The sequence below is a fragment of the Pristis pectinata genome, chromosome 3 (genome assembly GCF_009764475.1).
Source record: "Pristis pectinata isolate sPriPec2 chromosome 3, sPriPec2.1.pri, whole genome shotgun sequence".
NCBI classification, from domain to species: Eukaryota; Metazoa; Chordata; class Chondrichthyes; order Rhinopristiformes; family Pristidae; genus Pristis; species Pristis pectinata.
The window spans coordinates 93,481,204-93,500,823 of record NC_067407.1 but is presented as its reverse complement, the minus strand read 5'-3'; the positions used below and the strand labels follow the sequence as shown (position 1 = coordinate 93,500,823).

At 39.3% G+C, this 19,620-nt stretch overlaps 1 protein-coding gene across 2 annotated transcripts in view; it reads left to right on the top strand.

Moving 5' to 3' along the window:
- The window catches only part of LOC127568119 (aftiphilin-like), a 60,941-nt gene that overhangs the window by 7,863 nt on the left and 33,458 nt on the right, over positions 1-19,620 (top strand). For both annotated transcript variants that reach the window (XM_052011449.1, XM_052011448.1), the window contains exon 2: positions 2,643-4,599. In XM_052011449.1, the coding sequence (XP_051867409.1) occupies positions 2,668-4,599 (1,932 nt within the window). In that variant the 5' untranslated portion in view covers positions 2,643-2,667. The remainder of the gene's footprint in view (positions 1-2,642; positions 4,600-19,620) is intronic.

Here is a 19,620-nt window from a genome sequence, read left to right as displayed (position 1 = left end):
TCAGTCGTTTATGCAGTTGCTCTAAAGTTTTAGCTAACAAGTGTATTGAACTTCAAGGATTATATCAAGGTTTAATTCATCTACCTTTTTGCGATAAAGTTTTTAATTTCTCAAATCAGCATTTTGGTATATGAAATGGATCACAATTACGTTTTTTCATAAATATGAATTTGGCAATATCTGCTGAACTAGTCTTGCAAGTATCAGATTTGCATAACGAAGTTATTCTAGTATACATTAAACAGCAATAGAAGTGCTGTCAGATTGAGTGGTCTAGCATTTTCAGTTGCAACATTGTATAGTAAAAGTCTTGCATCAAAAACTGCAAATGATTTGCCCCTTGTCTTAGAATCTTAAGCAATGTTCAGAAGAAACTATGCAGTTTAATCTGAGTTTTAGCCTTATAGGTTATGGCTCATCCAGTTAATGTTAAATGTGATGAAAGTTCCAACTGCCACCTTTTTGAGCAGTGAGCTACAAAACCCAACTCCCTGTGGCCTAAAAGAGGCCTAGTATCTTTATACTAATTACTTTAAATTTATCTCCCCTATTTATCAGACCTCACAGAGAAATTGGTCCTTGCTGTTCACTTTTTAAGCTTATTGAAGTTGTATGTTGATTAAACTTTCCCTCTGCTTCCTTCCACTGTTCTAAATGGAATAACACCAGAATCAATATGTTTTTATAAATAAACTTCTCCAGCCTTGCTGAAGTTCACAAATCATCTCTCCCCTCTGGCATATTATTGCTTTCTTACTAGTCCTCTTTTTTTTTGCAACATTGACCATTGGATAGTGTTGTTTAAACTGTTCTGGTTGACATTTTTTTCATGTAGTGCTCAATTTGCATTGTTCACTTAGTAGTTAGTATTTTTGTAAAATTGTTTCATCTTCAAACAATAACTTTGTGTTGCATCCAAATGGCAAGAAAATCATCATGGCAGAGAAAATTAACTTCGTATAAAAATGAAGAAGGGATTGGATATATTCCCTTTGTTCTTCCATCCCTTGTGCTCTGCAACTTAAAACTAGCTTTTCTCTTTTTTTTTAAGGTCCTGATGAAGATTTTTGACCTGAAATATGGTTCGTTCCACGGATGTGCCTGACTTGCTGAGTGTTTTCAACATCTTCTGTTTTTTTCATATTAAAGTACTGTGGGTGGCAGAATTTAACATGCTCTAGAATTTATTTTATCTGTTGAGCAGTTGTCCAATGTTGTCCTATCTGCCATATTTTAATTGCTGCCAGTTAAACAAAAAAACAGATCTTTAAGCTTTATTGCACTTGAGGTTTCATGAAATTTGCTTAGAGGCTTTACAGATGAGTTTAATCTCAGTTCCAGTAATGCTAATGAATATCTTCTTGCAACCAAGGGTCAATGTGCTGTTAATTTTTATTTATATTTGTCATAACTTTAGGTTTTGATTTTTTTCGGATGTTTTAAATTAGATTTTTTTTTTAGCAGAACGTTGTCAGTGACTGATCTTTCAGATGATTTCCATGAATGCTGCTACCTGTATTGTGCTACATGTAGTCAATTGTAAGTGTGCTTGTGTAGTAGGATTGATCATTGTGGAGTTTCTTCCATAAGATAAAACAATTTTTTTAAATCAAAGTTCTCCACCTAAACATCTTGGTTTGAATCATTAGTTGCAAGCAGCTGCAGAATTGCAAATCTATGAATGTGTGAATGTTTAAGTTCCAACATTGATTGTGCCTTTGTGAAACTGAAGGTTTTCATTAGTTTGATAGGCTGCAATTTGCAGATTTCTACATTTTTAAGCAGAATCAGTTGAAGTTTTCTTTTAAATTTTTAAAAATTTTATTTACAGTGTGGTAACAGGCACTTCCGGCCCAACGAGTCCACGCTGCCCATTTTAAACCCCAAATTAACCTACCCATACGTCTTTGGAATGTGGGAGGAAACTGGAGCACCTGGCGGAAACCCACGCAGATGTGGGAGAATGTACAAACTCCTTACAGACGGCAATCGGAATCGAACCCCGATCGCTGGCGCTTACAATTGACTATATGTAGCACAATACAGGTAGCAGCATTCATGGAAACCATCTGAAAGATCAGTCATTGACAATGTTCTGCTAAAATTAATTTAAAACATCTGAACGTAATCAAAACCTAAAGTGATGACAAATATAAATAAGAATTAACAGCACATTGATCCTTGGTTGCAAGAAGATATTCATTAGCATTACTGGAACTGAGATTAATTTGATTATTTTTCCCTGTAACACGTCTTCATTACATTGTGTTCAAAATATTACTAAAAATAAATAGCACAAAACAGTTGTGTTTGCAGGCCTTGGCCTACTTATCTTACCTCCTTTCCCTTCAACCAAGCATTATGGATCATCTTGATCAGTTAAAAATATACAAAGTTCAGAATGCAATATTTGCACTTTTTTGAAAATAAAGTAGTTATGGACTAAGTGGAAATTGAAAATAACTTCCATTCTCTTCTGGCTTCATGAGGATTAGGTATTAGGCGCAATTGCAATTATTTATCACAATGCTTTCATGAAATTTGATACTTGTCTCATTAGCAATGATTACTGGCCACGTTTACAAGCAATGTGAATTTCTGTGTTCTGGTGCTCTTGAGTTAATCTCTCTTTTTCCCTCTAGGTTTAACAATCTAAGAGGAAACATCATGGAACCAGATGTTATTAGAATGTATTCTTCTTCACCACCACCATTAGATGATGGGACTGAATTTGATGAAGATGAGTTTGGTGAATTTGGTGGTTTCTCAGGAGTTGGTACTTCTACCCTTGGGTATAATGACTTTGATTTGGAAGATCCCCATGAGAATTTTATGTCCCAGAACCATTTTGTGCCTGGCCACGAATACTCCAGTGATATACATGGGTTTGCTGACTTTCATTCAGCAGGTGCGTGTGATGGCAAAGACTTTGTTTCAGACTTCTCAAAGCCTATGTCAAATGACATGGCTATATCTACTGATAAAGATGCAACTCAATCCAAATCTTCAAGGAGTGTTTTTGAATGTACAATGGCAGAATCTATAGAACAAACTGAAGTAAATGCTCAGCCTGCCATCCTGACCAAGGATGTCATTGCAATAGATTTAAAACGGGAAGAGCAAGAACAGTGTTACAATGATAGTAAGACCAACCCAGAAGTTCTAACAAATGGTTACTCAACAACAGATTCAATACACTCTCAGGGAATAGAAAATATGATCAACACAAATGACCAAAAGGCTGTAACTGTTCACATTTCTGAACTCTGTTCAGATGTGAAGCCTAGTCTAGTTGAGGACTTTTCAATGTCAGAAAATGCAGTAATGTCTGCCAATTTAACCGAAGAAAAAACAAGAGGGTCTTTATCTATCATTGGAAAAATACCACTGATGCAAGAGCATGACTCTGGCAATCCTTCAGTTTTAGGGAAACTGCCTGTTGCTCAGGTCAGTTTGGACCTTGCAGTCGATAGTGATGAACTGAAAGTGGTTCAAGAACAAACAAAGGGTGCATTTGCTACATCAGATTATGAAAATGTGAAAGGTACAATTGTAGTAGACTATACTCAGAGCGGCCACTCTGAGCTTAATACTACAGTCGATACAGGAATTCCTAATGGCATTCAGAATTCATCAGAATCAATGGAACACATTGAAATCAGGGATCAAAATACTTGGCAGGCAGTTCATGAATCTTTGGGTACAGTAAAAGAAATCACTTCCTCAGTGATCCAATCAGAAACTTCTCCCTCGGTAAATAAAATGGAGAACACAGACGAGTCCGATTTGGAAACTTGCAACCATGATGAAGAAACGCTTGGTGTTTATACACACAGTATTGTATGTAATGAGTTAGTGGCTGGACAAGACCATGTAGTAATTGAAGAGCTTCCGGCAACTAACATAGAAAGGACGGAAGAAAATGAGTCTGACGGTTTTGGAATTTCAAGAAGCAAATGTTCACCAGAAGGTGACTTTTCTACTTTTACACCAGTGATAAATACCAGTGCTACAGAGGATGTTTTTAGTTCTGATGTGCAACCTGTAGACTCTGATGGCAAGAATATCTCAAAATTGACAACTGAAGAATTTGCTACATTTCAGGAAGCTGGAGTAAAAGATGAATTTGGTGACTTTGATACCACAAGCAATGACTGTGTATCAACATTTGCTAGTTTTCCAGAAAAACCTCCAGAAAAGAGAGCACTATCTGAAGCTGGTGTTTATTTTGAAGCTGATTTAGCGTTTGATGAACATGAAGCTGCCTCCACTGTTACAAAGACTGATGATTTTGGAGAATTTGGGTCCACTCAAGTTAAAAGTGATTCTGAATTTGCAGGATTCAATAATGAAGAAGACTTTTCACTTGATGGGCAAGATGCTGAGTGGAATGCTTTTGGGGATTCAGTGCCTGAAAGTACATCATGGGCAGCTTTTGGTGAAGAGCAGTCTGGTGAATGCAAAGAAATTAGTGAATGCAACAGGACAGAACCTTCCCTGAGCAGTAATACACAGTTTACTGACAAGGTGGACAGTACCTCCTTTCGGCCCATTGATGAAATGACGAGAACAACTCAATGTGAAGTAACTATGACACAAGTAAGTGTTGCTGACGTTGCACATTGGTACATTAAAGATTAAATCCATCTAATGCGTGCTGATTTTTGTTGCGAATTTTAAGTCGTGCATTGTAGACTGACTTAAGTTTAAGATATTAATATCTCTGCTTTTGAGTGGAACCCTGTAATGGAGCACCAGTGTGTTCTATCTATAAGTTGAACTGCTGAAGTTTGTCTTAAGTTTTTGAGTTGCGAACTGCTAATGAGGTTCCTGTTTAGAAGGTACTCAATTTGTAATGCAAATTGATATTTGAGTAAATGGAAACCTCTTGATTTTTCAATGCATGGCATATTGCTGTTTTGTGATCTTGTCTGTGGGTTATAATTTATAACATGCAACATAAGTAGTTGCATAAAAGTGGAACCTGATTGGCTTTAATATATATTGAAAGCTGTATAATCTCCTATGGTATTGTGAGTAGGGATCAATCGCCTAATGAGACTTTTGTAAAATTATATAGGGTTTAATAGGCTAGACATTGAAAAGATGTTCATGTGTGTGAAAGAAAAACCATAACTCTGGTTCATAAATGCAATAAGGAATTGAGAAACTTCTTTGTGCTGAGCATGGTTAGTTTGTGGAATTTGCATCATGCCCAGGTGAATGCCATTGGGAAGGCTGGACTAGTACAAACTAGAAAAAGTAGAGTGGGAAATATGGAGCATTGTCGAGAGGCTAATATTGAGCATAATTGTTTACATAGAGCAGTTGCATTGAATGGTCTGTAATACCTTTAATCAGACCAACGGGTTGGGCCTATATATTTTGTATAGGTTGAAGTTCTGTAAATAAGGATTCAGTTACCATTCCTTCAGAATTGCTAGTGTGCAGTTCTGAGTGAATTGAAGTGCATTGATTAAGAAGTTTCACTTTGCTGTAGCAATAAATTGATCTCTAATTACAAATTCAGGTTGCATTGATACTTTGCTTCAGGACTGCAACCAATGCAAGTGCCAGGTGAAAAAAAGGGCACATGATTCTACAACTTTGTAAATGGGGATGGAGGCTAGAAAAAAGGAGAATGTTGTAAAATAATCTGCTTTTTGATTATTGGCTCTAAATTATAAACATTTTAGCCATGTAACAGTGCAACATAGTTTCACTAAAATTGCTTAAGGGTTTGGGATATAGTTGGAAGAGACAAGTACAGTGGCATGCAAAAGGTTGGGCACCCCTGGTCAAAATTTCTGTTACTGTGAATAGCTAAGCAAGTCAAAGATGACCTGATTTCCAAAAAGCATAAAGTTAAAGATGACACATTTCTTTAATATTTTAAGCAAGATTACTTTATTTCCATCTTTTACAGTTTCAAAATAACAAAAAAGGAAAAGGGCCCAAAGCAAAAGTTTGAGCACCCTGCATGGTCAGTACTTAGTAACACCCCCTTTGGCAAATATTACAGCTTGTAAACACTTTCTGTTGCCAGCTAAGAGTCTTTCAGTTCTTGTTTGTGGGATTTTTGCCCCTTCTTCCTTGCAAAAGGCTTCTAGTTCTGTGAGATTCTTGGGCCGTCTTGCATGCACTGCTCTTTTGAGGTCTATCCACAGATTTTCGGTGATGTTTAGTTTGGGGGACTGTGAGGGCCATGGCAAAACCTTCAGCTTGTGCTGCTTGAGATAGTCCATTGTGGATTTTGAGGTGTGTTTAGGATCATTATCCTGCTGTAGAAGCCATCCTCTTTTTATCTTCCACTTTTTTTTTTACAGACAGTGTGATGTTTGCTTCCAGAATTTGCTGGTATTTAGTTGAGTTCATTCTTCTTCTTTCTACCAGTGAAATGTTCCCCGTGCCACTGGCTGAAACACAAGGCCAAAGCATGATCCATCCACCCCTGTGTTTAACAGTTGGAGAGGTGTTAGAACAATTACAGCACAATTCAGGCCCTTCGGCCCACAAAGCTGTGCCGAGCATGTCTCTACCCTAGAAATTACTAGGCTTACCCATAGCCCTCTATTTTACTCAGCTCCATATACCTATCTAACAGTCTTTTGAAAGACCCTATCGTATCAGTCTCCACCACGGTTTCCGGCAGCCCATTCCACGCACTCACCACTCTGAGTAAAAAAAACCTTACCCCTGACCTCTCCTCTATATCTACTCCCCAGCACCTTAAATCTTTTCATGAAATTCTGCACCCTTTTTTCTCCAAACATACCTTTGCTCATTGTGGCCAAAAAGTTCTATTTTAACTTCATCAGTCCACAGGACTTGTTTCCAAAATGCATCAGGCTTGTTTAGATGTTGCTTTGCAAACCTCTGACGCTGAATTTTGTGGTGAGGACGCAGGAAGGGTTTTCTTCTGATGACTCTTCCATGAAGGTCTTATTTGTGCAGGTGTTGCTGCACAGTAGAACAGTGCACCACCACTCCAGAGTCTGCTAAATATTTCTGAAGGTCTTTTGCAGTCAAACGGGGGTTTTGATTTGCCTTTCTAGCAATCCTATGAGCAGTTCTCTTGGAAAGTTTTCTTGGTCTTCCAGACCTCAGCTTGACCTCCACTGTTCCTGTTAACTGCCATTTCTTAATTACATTACGAACTGAGGAAACAGCTACCTGAAAACGTTTTGCTATCTTCTTATCGCCTTCTCCTGCTTTGTGGGCATCATTTATTTTAATTTTCAGAGTGCTAGGCAGCTGCTTAGAGGAGCCCATGGCTGCTGATTGTTTGGACAAGGTTTGAGGAGTCAGGGTATTTATAAAGCTTTGAAATTTGCATCACTTGGCCTTTCCTAACGATGACTGTGAACAAGCCATAGCCGTAACAAACCAATGAAGGTCTGAGACCTTGGTAAAAGTTATCAGAGAACTCAAATCTCTTGGGGTGCCCAAACTTTTGCATGGTGCTCCTTTCCTTTTTTCACTCTAAAAATTGTACAAAACAAAAACAATACAGTAATCTTGCTTAAAGTGTTGAAAAGAATGTTTCATCTTTAACTTAGACTTTTGGAGATCAGTTCATCTTCTACTTACTTTTCACAGTAACAGAAATTCTGACCGGGGTGCCCAAACTTTTGCACGCCACTGCATAAGGCTGTACTCATTGGAGTGGAATAGATTAAGTGAAGCTGGAGAGTTTAAAAATTGAGCGTTTATGACAATAAATGGAAAAGTTAGTTCTGCTTGCAAATTGTCAACAAGGGGATATGTATTTTGATAAAATGCTTTATCCCAAGTAGCTATGAAGTTGAACTCAATTAAGAAAGAATGAGGTAAACATTTGGAAAAAGCAGGCAAATGTGTTTAGGGTAGATGCTTCCTGGTCTCTCCAAGTTGGAATCAAGTACCGAAGTGATTTGCCCCAGTTGAATTAGTTTCATTGACCTTCCTCCATAACAAAGCCAAATATGGGCTGTTTGCTGGTGGTAGCTAATGTTCTATTCCATTTGTAAACAGAGTCTGTGTCTGCTTGCAGCAAAACCTGGACAACATGATATCTCTATACTTTCTCTCTCCCTTCCTGCCTCCTAAAAGGACTCCATTCCATTCTTCTGTAGTTCCTATCTCCATCGAATTTGCTCCAGTGATGATACTTATCACACAGATGATTCAGATGTCTGTCTTCCCGAACCATAGCTTCCCCTCTACCATAGCTTCACCTCATTTATTTCCTGCACCTTTGTTTTCACCCCCTTTCCTTCTGCACAGAGCAAGGATAGAATTCGACTGGTCCTTACTTTACATCCATTTGCAGTCACCAGGTCATCCTCTACTTTCCACCAATTTCAACTAGTTTCCTCCACCAGACATATTCCTTTTGCTTTGCCTTCAGCATTTTGAAGGAACTGCATCCTTGGTGACTCCTGATGCACTCTTCTGTTCCCATCAACCACTTCCTTAATGGCATATTCCCATGCAACAGCAGGAGATGTAACACTACCTCTTCCTTTCCCATCACCCAGGGACCTGAACAGTCTTTCCAGATGAAGCAGTGGCCTATTGTGCATATTCCAGTCTGAAGAACTGCATTTGGTGGTCACCATGTATTTGTCTCCACATTGGACAAATCAAACACAGATTGGGTGACTGCTTTGCCAAGGACCTGCGTTTAGTCTGCAGATGTGACTCGGGGCTCCCTGTTACCTGCCACTTTAATTCTCCATCCTACTCCCACTCTAATATATTGGTCTGTGGCCTCCTGCACGGTTATCAACAAGGCCAACTTTTTCTGTCTGCATCAGAACCTGCTGCTTCTGCTGTAATTCATCCATCTGTGATATTGGCTCAGTTTCTCTTTGCAGTAGCACAGCTGTACCTGCTGGGCATGTCTGTCAACTTTGCATTTTGAGTTTTTACATTTATTTGTATTCTTGCTCTCCAGCTACCCTATTTTCATATTTTGTTCATTTCTCTCTCCAAATGCCTGTTAACCCTTGCCCTGTCTGACCACTACACTTATCCTGACATAAACCCTGGCCTCATCCTTTCAGAGAGATTCCCTTTTTTCTATCCATTCCTCCCCCAACCTCTGTCAGAACAAGGAATTAAAAAGTTTTAGTTAACAAAGGATCTCTGACCTAACTGTTTCTCTTTCCATAAATGCTGCCTAATCTACTATTTCCAGAATTGTGTTTTTATTGCGGACTTTGTAGCATCTGCAATTTTTTTGAATTTCCTGGGCTGATAAGTGGTAAATAACATTTGCACCTTTTTAAAAAAAAATCAGAAATAGCAGCAGTAGACCCTTCAGCACCTTGTACCTCCTTGGCTGCACAATAAGATCACAGCTGATCTTTTACCTTGGTGCCAATTTCCTGCAGTAACTCCATGTCCCTGGGTCATTTTAATATCTAGCAATTGTAATCTCTCCTTATTAGGACAAACCTGCCATCCCAGGAATCAATTTGGTGATCTTTGCACTCTCTCCATCATAAGTATTTCTTTCCTTGAGTAATGAAACCAGTCTTTGTACAGTATTCCCTAGTCTTGCCAGGGCTTTAGATAGATGAAGCAAGACTCTTGTACTCAAATCCTTTAGCTATAAAGGACAACATGCCACTTTCCTTCCTACCTGCTTGTTGGCATTGCTGAGTACCCCAGCAATGAACAAAATCTTAATTGCAACAGCATGTCAGGCTAGGAAGATGGCAGTGAGTATCTCACCACCTGACTCCCAAAGCAGATTCACCATCTGCAAGGCACAATTTGGGATGTGTTGGAATACTCAATGTTTCGAAAGCTTGATTGCATTCAAGAAAAAGCAGCCACTACATTAACAGACTGCCTTCCTTCCTAAATGTTCACACCCTCCACCATATGTGGATCATGGTTATTCCATTTGCAATATGCACTGCTGTTAACTCTGGGAAGTGACATTGACCACATTACCAAACCCTAGATATGCATGATCTTGAAGGAGGTAAGCAGCATAAATGTGGCAAAATTTCTAAATGGAACTGTACTGCCATTTCTTCATTGTTGCCAGGTTGGATATTGAATAGTCTTCCTATTAGCGCTGTGGGACCACCTTTACCAAAGGAACTGCAGAGGACCTGAGTTATAGGGAAAGGTTGAATAGGTTAGGACTTTATTCCCGAAGTGCAGGAGAAAGAAGGGAGATCTTAGGGGTATACAAAATTGAGTGGTCTAGATAGGGTGAATGCATGCAGGCTTTTCCACTAAGGTTGGGTGACACTAGAACTAGAGGACAAGGGTTTAGGGTGAAATATACAAGGGGCATCTGAGGGGGAACTTGTTCACTCAGAGGGTGGTGTGTGTGTGGAACGAGCTGTCAGTGGAAGTGGTAAATGCGGGTTCAATTGTAGTTTGAGAGGTTTGGATAGGTATGTGGATGGGAGGGGTTTGGAGGGATATGGTCTGGGTGCAGGTAGATAGAATTAGGCAGAAGATTAAGTCGGCATGGACTAGATGAGCCAAAGGGTCTGTTTCTGTGTTGTAGTTCTCTATGACTCTAAGGTCAAGCGATTTGGCTATCATCTTCTCAAGGGCAATTAAATTTTGGCAATAAACATTGACAGCAGCTTCATACCCTTAGAATAAAAAAAATTGTATTCTGTTGCTGTGGTATTTATTAAAATTCCATCTTGAAGAGAACGGATGGATGCTTAGGGCATAAGATGTGCTGATTGTGTTACAGCTTTATCCTGCTTGCTCAATGCAGCTGCATCCATCCAGACAAATAATGAACTTTGCATCACACTTACAGATGATGGAGGATTCGAGAGCTCACTAGAATTTAATCAATTCTAGTGCGTGGAATGGGCTGCCAGAAACAGTGGAGGAGGCGGATACGATAGGGTCTTTCAAGAGACTGTTAGATAAGTACATGGAGCTGAGTAAAATAGAGGGCTATGGGTAAGCCAAGTAATTTCTAGGGTAGGGACATGCTCGGCACAGCTTTGTGGGCCGTAGGGCCTGAATTGTGCTGTAGTTTTTCTATGTTCTAACTGCTGACTTCCACTAGTTACCTGTTGAATTACCAGTCAATTTTGTGTGAATTGCCAATACAGTAGAAATTAGCAGTGGTCAAAGTTCTCTCACCCCACTAAAACTTGCTGGGCACTGGGGTTTGCGCTCTTATGAAACTCGGGTCCTCTGGAAAATATAATGCTGTGTAACATTTCTTTAAATGAATTTAAAGTGTGTTGGGGTATTAATAGAAATAACATCCACTCGTCTAGAAAATCTCACCTGGCACCACTGAAGTTCCAAGCATTTTGTTTATTGGAGTAATGACCATTAGGATGATTGTGAATTGAAGGCTTCTGTAAAGGTACTGTCAGGGAGGGGTAGTTAAATTCTCTTTTGGAGGTGGTTGGCTCCTGTGATATAAATGTTACAGCCCAAACTTGGATGATATTAAGGTCTTTTTGCATGTGTACATGGAGTACCCTATCTGAGGATTTGTGAATGGAGTTGAGTACTTAATCTCCAAACAGCCCTACTTTTGATGCTGAGGGAAGGAAAATAATAGAAACAGCAGAAGGTATTTGGGGGGCTAGATTGAGCGATCCATAAATTGAGGTGATTGATCTCCCACAAATATAACCAACATACTTTGTGCCATATGTCAGTTCGGATATGGGTGAATTTTCTTCCTCATTTCCATTACTTTCTTTTACTCGGGCTCACAGTGGCATCTATTTGAAAAGCAGAATAATTGGCATGCCTTTGTCATTGCCTAAGATGAATTCTACAAAGCATATGGTTTTAAAGTTTCAGCAAAGGAAATGCTTATTGTAAAGTTGCAGTCTAAAATTCACAATGATTTGTATTGCTGATCTGTATATTTGTGTTGGGTGCTCGCATTTGAGTCCATCTCCTTGCTGTTTTTGAATTATCACACAAGCGAGAGGGACAGATCCAGGAGTTCTACAAGGGGGAGAATGGGGTGGTGGTGCACAGCAGTTTGCTGTTTCGTCACTAGTTGAGTGTGGAGAAAGCTTTTGGATTAGTTCCACATTTCACATTAAAGGTTCTTGAATGCTGGCATCTTCACCAATTCTGGTTAGCTGCTAAAATCTTTTTCAGCCATGCACCCATAAACTTTCATGTTCATTTTACGATGTGAGGGGTGAGAGGGGAAGGATTAATAGTAAAAGGGTAGTTGAAACCTTGTTCATCAGGGATATGGAGAGAGGTAGAATCTTTTTCACTATACAGTGAGACCTACATTTTTAAGCGAGCAAGTTGTGGGATCTTTTGCACAGTGGGGCAAAGCAACAGCAAATAGTAGCTAAATAAAGAGGCTTAAAATGTGTGACTTGATGAGATAGATCTCTCTCAATTGATTTGTATAGTTCACTGAAGTGTTTTTGATTGTCGAGGTAGCTTCTCCCTGATGCTGGTTTCCTTGGATAATGGGCTTTGTTTTGTTAATTCCACTATTTTTCTGCACATCTGCATTGAGCTTCTATTTTCTTTTCACCCAGTTTTAGCTTGTGTCCACTGCTTTGGGATTATTCCTTCTAACTTTTGCTTTTAATTTAAAAACTCAATGTAAGGCAGCGGATCAGTAATACTAAGTGTGTCATTTAGCAGTTTTCATTACTGATTTCTTTTAATGGAAAATGTAATTTTAATTGTTCAATGTTGAAATGCATTCTTGATTCCAGGTTATCATGTTGGGTTAACGGTAGTACCTACTGTTTCTCATCTTTGTACTCATCTTTGTTTCTTATCTTTGCTGTTAATGTTGTTATATATTTGTATAATGTACAGACTTTTGATCTAGTAAATATTAGTTCATGCAGTAGTCTGCACATATCAGAATACAAATATCCAAATGATGGCTGAGCAATTAGGCCCATGTAATCTGTTTTGTGTTCATTTGCATGCATTTTTAGTTGCCAGTTTGACCCAAGTTTATCATTGGTATTTCCATGTTTTTACCACTTTATTGTCTACTTTAAATAGTTCCCCTCCTGTCAAACCTCTTCATTTCTGCCCCTTACGTGCTCTGCACACTTTAAACTCTGCTTCCTCCCCACTTGCCCTCCCAAAATCCCTTCACCAACCTCATACTCCCTGAACATGAAGTTCTTCAACTGCCATTCAAGACTGGATTTGCTGTTGATGGACAGTTTCCCTCTTTTTCTCTTGGTATCTTCTACAGTGCACTTCAAGGCACTCATCACTGCCTCTGTATGAGCAGCAACTGTACTGTCCTGTTTCATTCTCGTGTTGAATTTCAAGCCTGGTGCATTGGTTGGAAGCTAATCTTGATAACTTTCTCTTTCCAATCTAACTTGCTGATCCTGTGGGCCAGCTTTTATTGCCCCTTCAGAATGTCAATTTTTGACCAAGTCTTTTGCCTTCCATGAGTTGGATATGAATGGTTGTATGACTTTGATAGAAAGCTGGCCAGAGAATTGAGAACTTCCTAATTGGGTTACCTAGTGTATCACCAAATCCTACCCAAATCTGTTTTCTCTCATTAGACATTGCTGTTTTGAGCATCACATCCTGTTCTAACCCACTTAAATTTTATTTAAATTCCTTGTTCTCTATTGTTTACCCATGTAGTGCAAATATTTTCACTTGCCCTTTCCTGTAACAGGAACATGCTGGCCCTCAACCCTCTGTGTCTCACTTTTTAAAACCCTTCCACTTGCCATGTGCCCCATTACCTGCAAACAGCTTCTTCCAATCAAACTTTGCAAGTTCCTTTCTAATACCACCAAAATTTGCCCTGCCCCACTTTGGGAATTTAATTTGTGCACCAGCCCTATCTTTTTTATATAACTTTTTAAAAACTAATAGAATTATGGTTATTAGTCCTGAAGTGCTCCCCCACTGACACTTGTCACCTGACCAGCCTCATTTCCCAACAGGAGAGATTGTCCCTCCTCTAGCAGGGCCATCTACATACTGGTTAAGAAAACTTTTCTAGACACATTATTTAACAAATTCCTTCCCATCCAAGCTCTTAGCACTATGGCAGTCACATTCAATATTAGGGAAGTTAAAGTCACCTATAATTATTCATGCAGCTATCTGCCATTTCCCTACATATTTGTTCCCACTAACTATTGAGGGGATCTTCAGTACAGTCCCATCAAAGTGATCACCCCTTTTTATTTCTAAGTTCCACCCATATATCCTCACTGGATAATCCCCCAGGAATATCCTCTCTAAGTATTGCCGTAATGTTCTCCCAAATCAAAAATGCAACCTCCTCTCTTACTTCCACTTCTATCACACTTGTAGCATCTATACTCAGGAACGTTAAGCTCCTGGTCCTGTTCATCCCTCAACCATGTTTCTGTAATAGCTATAATATCCCAGTACCATGTACCTATCAATGTTCTGAGTTCATCTGCCTGACGAGGGGAGGAATATGACTTTCTTGCTAATATTCTAACTATCTAATCAATCTGTTTTTCTCTAGAGTCCATCAGGTAAAGCTTCCTGCTTTGCTCAAATCCTGAACTTGCCTCCTATCTCCTCTTATGTCCTGTCCTTATTCATCTTATCCGTGAGATCCACCTCATTCTCCCTCATTCCATATTTTAATTACTACAGTCAGGTTTCCACTCAGCACAGACACGAGACATCTGCGTCAATGAGAAAAGTAAACTTTTTTTAGACACTTGTGCAACCTTTGATACAGCAACAATACCAAATTTCTTGAGTGCTTCTCCATTGTTGTCTAGTTGGACGGATTCTACTCATCTGGTTGCATTTCTTTAGCCAGTTGTAGATAGAATTACATGCACTGGCTTTCCTTTCCATGTTTGCATTGCCTACTCTGATGCTTTCTTTTAATGACATTGGGGAAATAGCATTACTTTTCTCTTTTGACAGTACTGAGCCTCAACGGCACTGCCATTCTCCACACCTTCTCTTTCTCTAAATTATCTTGAATGCTTTGGTTGTTGAGTAATGGATGTGCACAAATATTTTCCAACTACGTATTTGGTAGACTGTAGCTGTTGTCTCCATTACTTGTCATCACTGATATCCCTCTATCTTGTAATTATATGGCTGAACCAGACTTTGTAACTTGTGATGTGTTTAAGCTGCATTTAAGTTTGGACCATACATCTATGTCAGTACTAAGATTGCCTATTTCCATTTCTGTAACAGCTTGACCTTGCAACTCTTAACTGATCTGCTGCAATATTCGTTCATCTTTGTTAACTCAACACTTGATTATTCCAATCCACTTCATGGTCTATTCATTGTAAACGTTGCCCCACATTGTGCTGGTGTCGGTTAATTAATAAATTATGCTGCTCAAATTCTTCCATTGTCTCTCCCCTCCATTTGCTTCCAGTTTCGTTGAACCATACAACCTTTGGAGATGAGGACTTTTCTAATTTTGGTCTCTTGAACTTTCCCAAATTTAATCACTACGTGCTTTCAGCTGCCAAAGATTTCTCCCCAAACCCCTCTGCCTCTCAACTCTTTGTCCTTTAAGATGGCCCCCAAAGTTTATCATCTGTGGCTTAGTGCCAGATTTTTTTTTGAAAGTTCATGTTTTTATAACTAATCAAGTACTTCAAGTAGAATCACTTCGTAATGTAGGAAACAGAGTAGCCAATTTATGCACACCCAGCTCCCGTGAACAAAAATGTGTTAATTTGTGGTGCTGATTAAGGATTTTTTTGTTTTGGATCTGGTCATCACTCCCTGCTCCTGAAAATAGTGCTGTTGGATCTTTTGTATCCACTTGAGAAAACAGCAGGGAGCCTCTGTTTAATGTTTCATTTGAAAGATGGCACCTTCAAGATTGCAGTACTCCCTGTGCTAAAGAATGAATCCAAGTTTTTGTACTGAAGGTGCTGAATGTGACTTAACAGGAATCGTGTGTTTAAATTTCTTGCCCTCTTGGCATTATTTTGTTTCTTAACATTCCTGGTGTAGGTGTAATTGTTGTTGAGGACAGGAGTACCCACTTTGAATAATGTTGTGGTATTGTTTGGATCTACATGAACTGGCATTTGGGACTTAATGTCTCAACCAATACTTGGCATCACTGAGAGTACAGTCTTTGTTCTGTACAGTATGACATTTTGCTGTCTTAGAACCTCCTACCTGTCCTTGCAGCTGGTGGGATTTTTTTTTGCTGACCTATATCATCCTGTGTTAAAAATTTCTTAAATGCACAGTGTCAGTTTGTGATCCACTGCTGCAGTGGTTTAAAAAGATGTTTTGCTTTTCAAATTTATTTTTTGTAATTTAGGAAACATTGTAAATTGGTATCCATGTGGTTATCTCTAAAATAAAATAATTGCATTCTGAATTTTCATCAATTAAACATAGGATTTGGGTATCCTTGACCTAGGTTGTTTGTCCTAGGTCAGCACCAGAAGATCAGTGATATTCCTAATTTGAGCAGTATCCTCTTGAATATACTGTAAGAATTTTTGATCAAATGGATAAGGTCCTTTTTCAACATCAAATTTGAGAGGCTGTCTCTACATCAGTGGTTAATAACCCATTTCGTATTCTCTCTAAAGTGGGTGAAACTTGATTTGTATGTGACAGAGCAAAATTTGTAATCTGTGTATATTGTCTGTTATTAATTGAAATGGCATATAGTATTGAAGAATGGAATATTTGGATACTACTTAGTTGTTCATACAACATATCATATGTCTTTGTCCCTTTGTTACCTGACCCTTTTTGTTGATCTTTTTGTTGGGCTTAGTTTTCCATTACCACTGAATTATTAATAGACAGCAAACTCAGATACTGATTTAAGCCTTGCAAAATCTAAGGATTTACCACCAACATGACTAAATACAAATGTTGGATCCTATGTTCCACTGTCTTTGATCCCCTATGGCAACTTATTTTCATTTCACTACGTGGACCTGAGTGTACAGTTAAGCTTTCATCCTTAGTTGTACAAGTTTAGAATTTAGAAACTGTTGCAGGGATTTTGACCCATTGAGGATGACATAATAGAATATTTCCAAGTTACAGTAATGTGTGATTTGGGCATGCAGGTGGTGTTTCCATGTGCCTGCTACACCTGGCCACCTTGTTGGTAGAGATCATGATTACTGTAATATCTCAGATGAGTAACTGCAGTACACTGCAACTGCTGCACCTGTGGTGAAGGGAATGAATGTTTGGGATGATAAACAGGGTGACAGTCAAGGTGGCTGCTTTGTTCCCAGCATAGAACTTGAATTTTGATGGAGCTGAACTCATTCAAACAAGTGGAGACTATTCAATCACTCTCCTCATTTCTGCTCTGCAGATGGTGAAAATGCTTTAGGAGCTGACTTGCTTGCTGCAGGATGTCTAGCCTTTGATCTGCTCTTGTTGCCACATTATTCTTGTGACCTGTTGTTACGGACTCAGTGAAAGTCCCTTTAAGATAGAGAGTGTATGTGTGTGTGGGGCGTGCTTACGTCAATAGAAGATAAAGGACATAATGACGTTGTTGAAGAAGTTAGAAGAAGGAGAGTGAGAGAGAGAAGGGAGAGAGACACCAGCCTGCTACTTTTCTCTATCGATGGATGAGAAACAATAACTGTGTCTGCCACTGAAATCCATGTATGGAAGTTGGAAGTAATCCAGTGGAGTTCACTTTGTTGCTGACCTGTAGAAGGAAACAGGTATTTGTGTGTGGACGACCACGATTCGGATGCTTTTCGGGGTGAGGAAGTCACTACCGAGTAAACACTGAAGTGTCGTTGGGTTCCATCGTGGAACATTTGGATTTCGTATTTACTCTCTCTATGTTTCTCTACGTCTACGTCTTCAGACAACGGTGGTTGTTGAAGAAGCCCTTGCTCATGTTTCACCTTATGGCTTGCGGAACTGAACTTTAAGAACCATTCCGGAACTGGGAGTTGTGGACTTTGTCACACACACACAAAGAGTTTAGTTTTGGGGTTAACGTTCAAAGTTTAACATTTTTGAATTCTAACATACTAACATTTTTACTTTTATTTTACGTATTATCATAAGTAGTAATTAATAAAATAGTTTTTAACACTGACTCATGCTCAGTGTGTTTCGTTTGTTGCTGGTTCGTGACACTGTCCAGTTAAGTTTCTGGTCAGTGATATTCAGCCCTTTGTCATTTCCACGTATGGCTTCCCAGCTCTGATATCATTCCCACACTACCCCCTCTCTCATCTGCCTCTCACTCCCCTCACCTGGATCCACCTATCAGCTGCCAGCTCTTGCTCCACCCCTTCCCTCCACCTTTTTATACCGGCTACCTCCCCTCTTTCAGTTCAGATAAAGGGTCTCGACCTGAAACATCAGCTGTCCATTTTGCTCCATCGATGCTTCCAGACCTGAGTTCCTCCAGCATCTGCAGTCTCTTGTAGCCCCACTCCTTCTTATCGTGGAAGGAAGATCATTGGAGCAATTGAAGGTGGTTGCACCTGACTCCTGCAGTCAAGTCCTGGAGCTGGGGTGATGGACCTACAAAACACAGAAGCATCGTTGTGCAAGTTATGACTCCAATATATCCAATGAGATAAAATTTAAATATTAAGGGAATTGAGGAATATGGGGTTAGTGCAGCAAACTTGCACTGAAGTAAAAGATCTGCCTTGGTGATGAATGACAGCAGGTACGAGGAGCTCAATGGTCTACTCGGAATTATTATGTTGCTGAGTAGTTTCTCTTTGCCTATTGGCTTCAGTTTTACCAGGGATCCTTGTTGCCACCCTTGGTCAAATATGGCTTTATGTTAAGAGTGGTCACTCTTGCCTCACCTCTAAAATTGAGATGTTTGGCCTACATGTGAACTAAGGCAATGATGAGGTCTGCAGCAGAATGGTCCTGATGGAATTCAAACTGCATCAGTGAGCAAGTTATTGATGAGTATGTGCTACTTGAAAGTACCTTCCATCACTACTGATTTGTTAAGACTAGACTAGGCAGCAATATGATTAGTTTGGATTTGTCCTGCTTTATGTGAAAAGGGCATACATGGGCAATATTTCACATTGTGTTGATACAAGTGCTGTAACTGAAGGGTTTTTCTAGAGATGCAACTAATTCTGGAGTGCTCCACTTTAATACTGCAGCAGTATCCAGTGCTCTCAGCTGATTCTTCATAATCACATGGAATGAATCAAATTGGTTGGCTTCTGTAATGGTGGGGATCTTGAAGGAGATGAGAGAGATCATCTATTTGGCACCTCTAGCTGAACATGGTTGCCAATGTTTGAGTCTTGACTTTAGCATGTGTGCTAGACAGTGCCAGTATTGAGGATGGAGATGTTCTTGGAGTCTCCTCTTCATTTTTTTTTCATAATTGACCACCACCAATCAAGATGAGATGTGGCAGGACTGCAGAGCTTTGATCTGATCTGTTTGATTGTGGGATCATCTGTCTATTCAATGCTGTTTGTGTTGTAAGCACTGTCACAAACCAGCAACAAAAGAAACACACTGAGCATGATTCAGTGTTAAAAACTATTTTATTAATTACTACTTATGATAATACGTAAAATAAAAGTAAAAATGTTAGTATGTTAGAATTCAAAAATGTTAAACCTCGAACGTTAACCCCAAAACTAAACTCTTCGTGTGTGTGTGTGTGTGTGTGTGTGTGTGACAAAG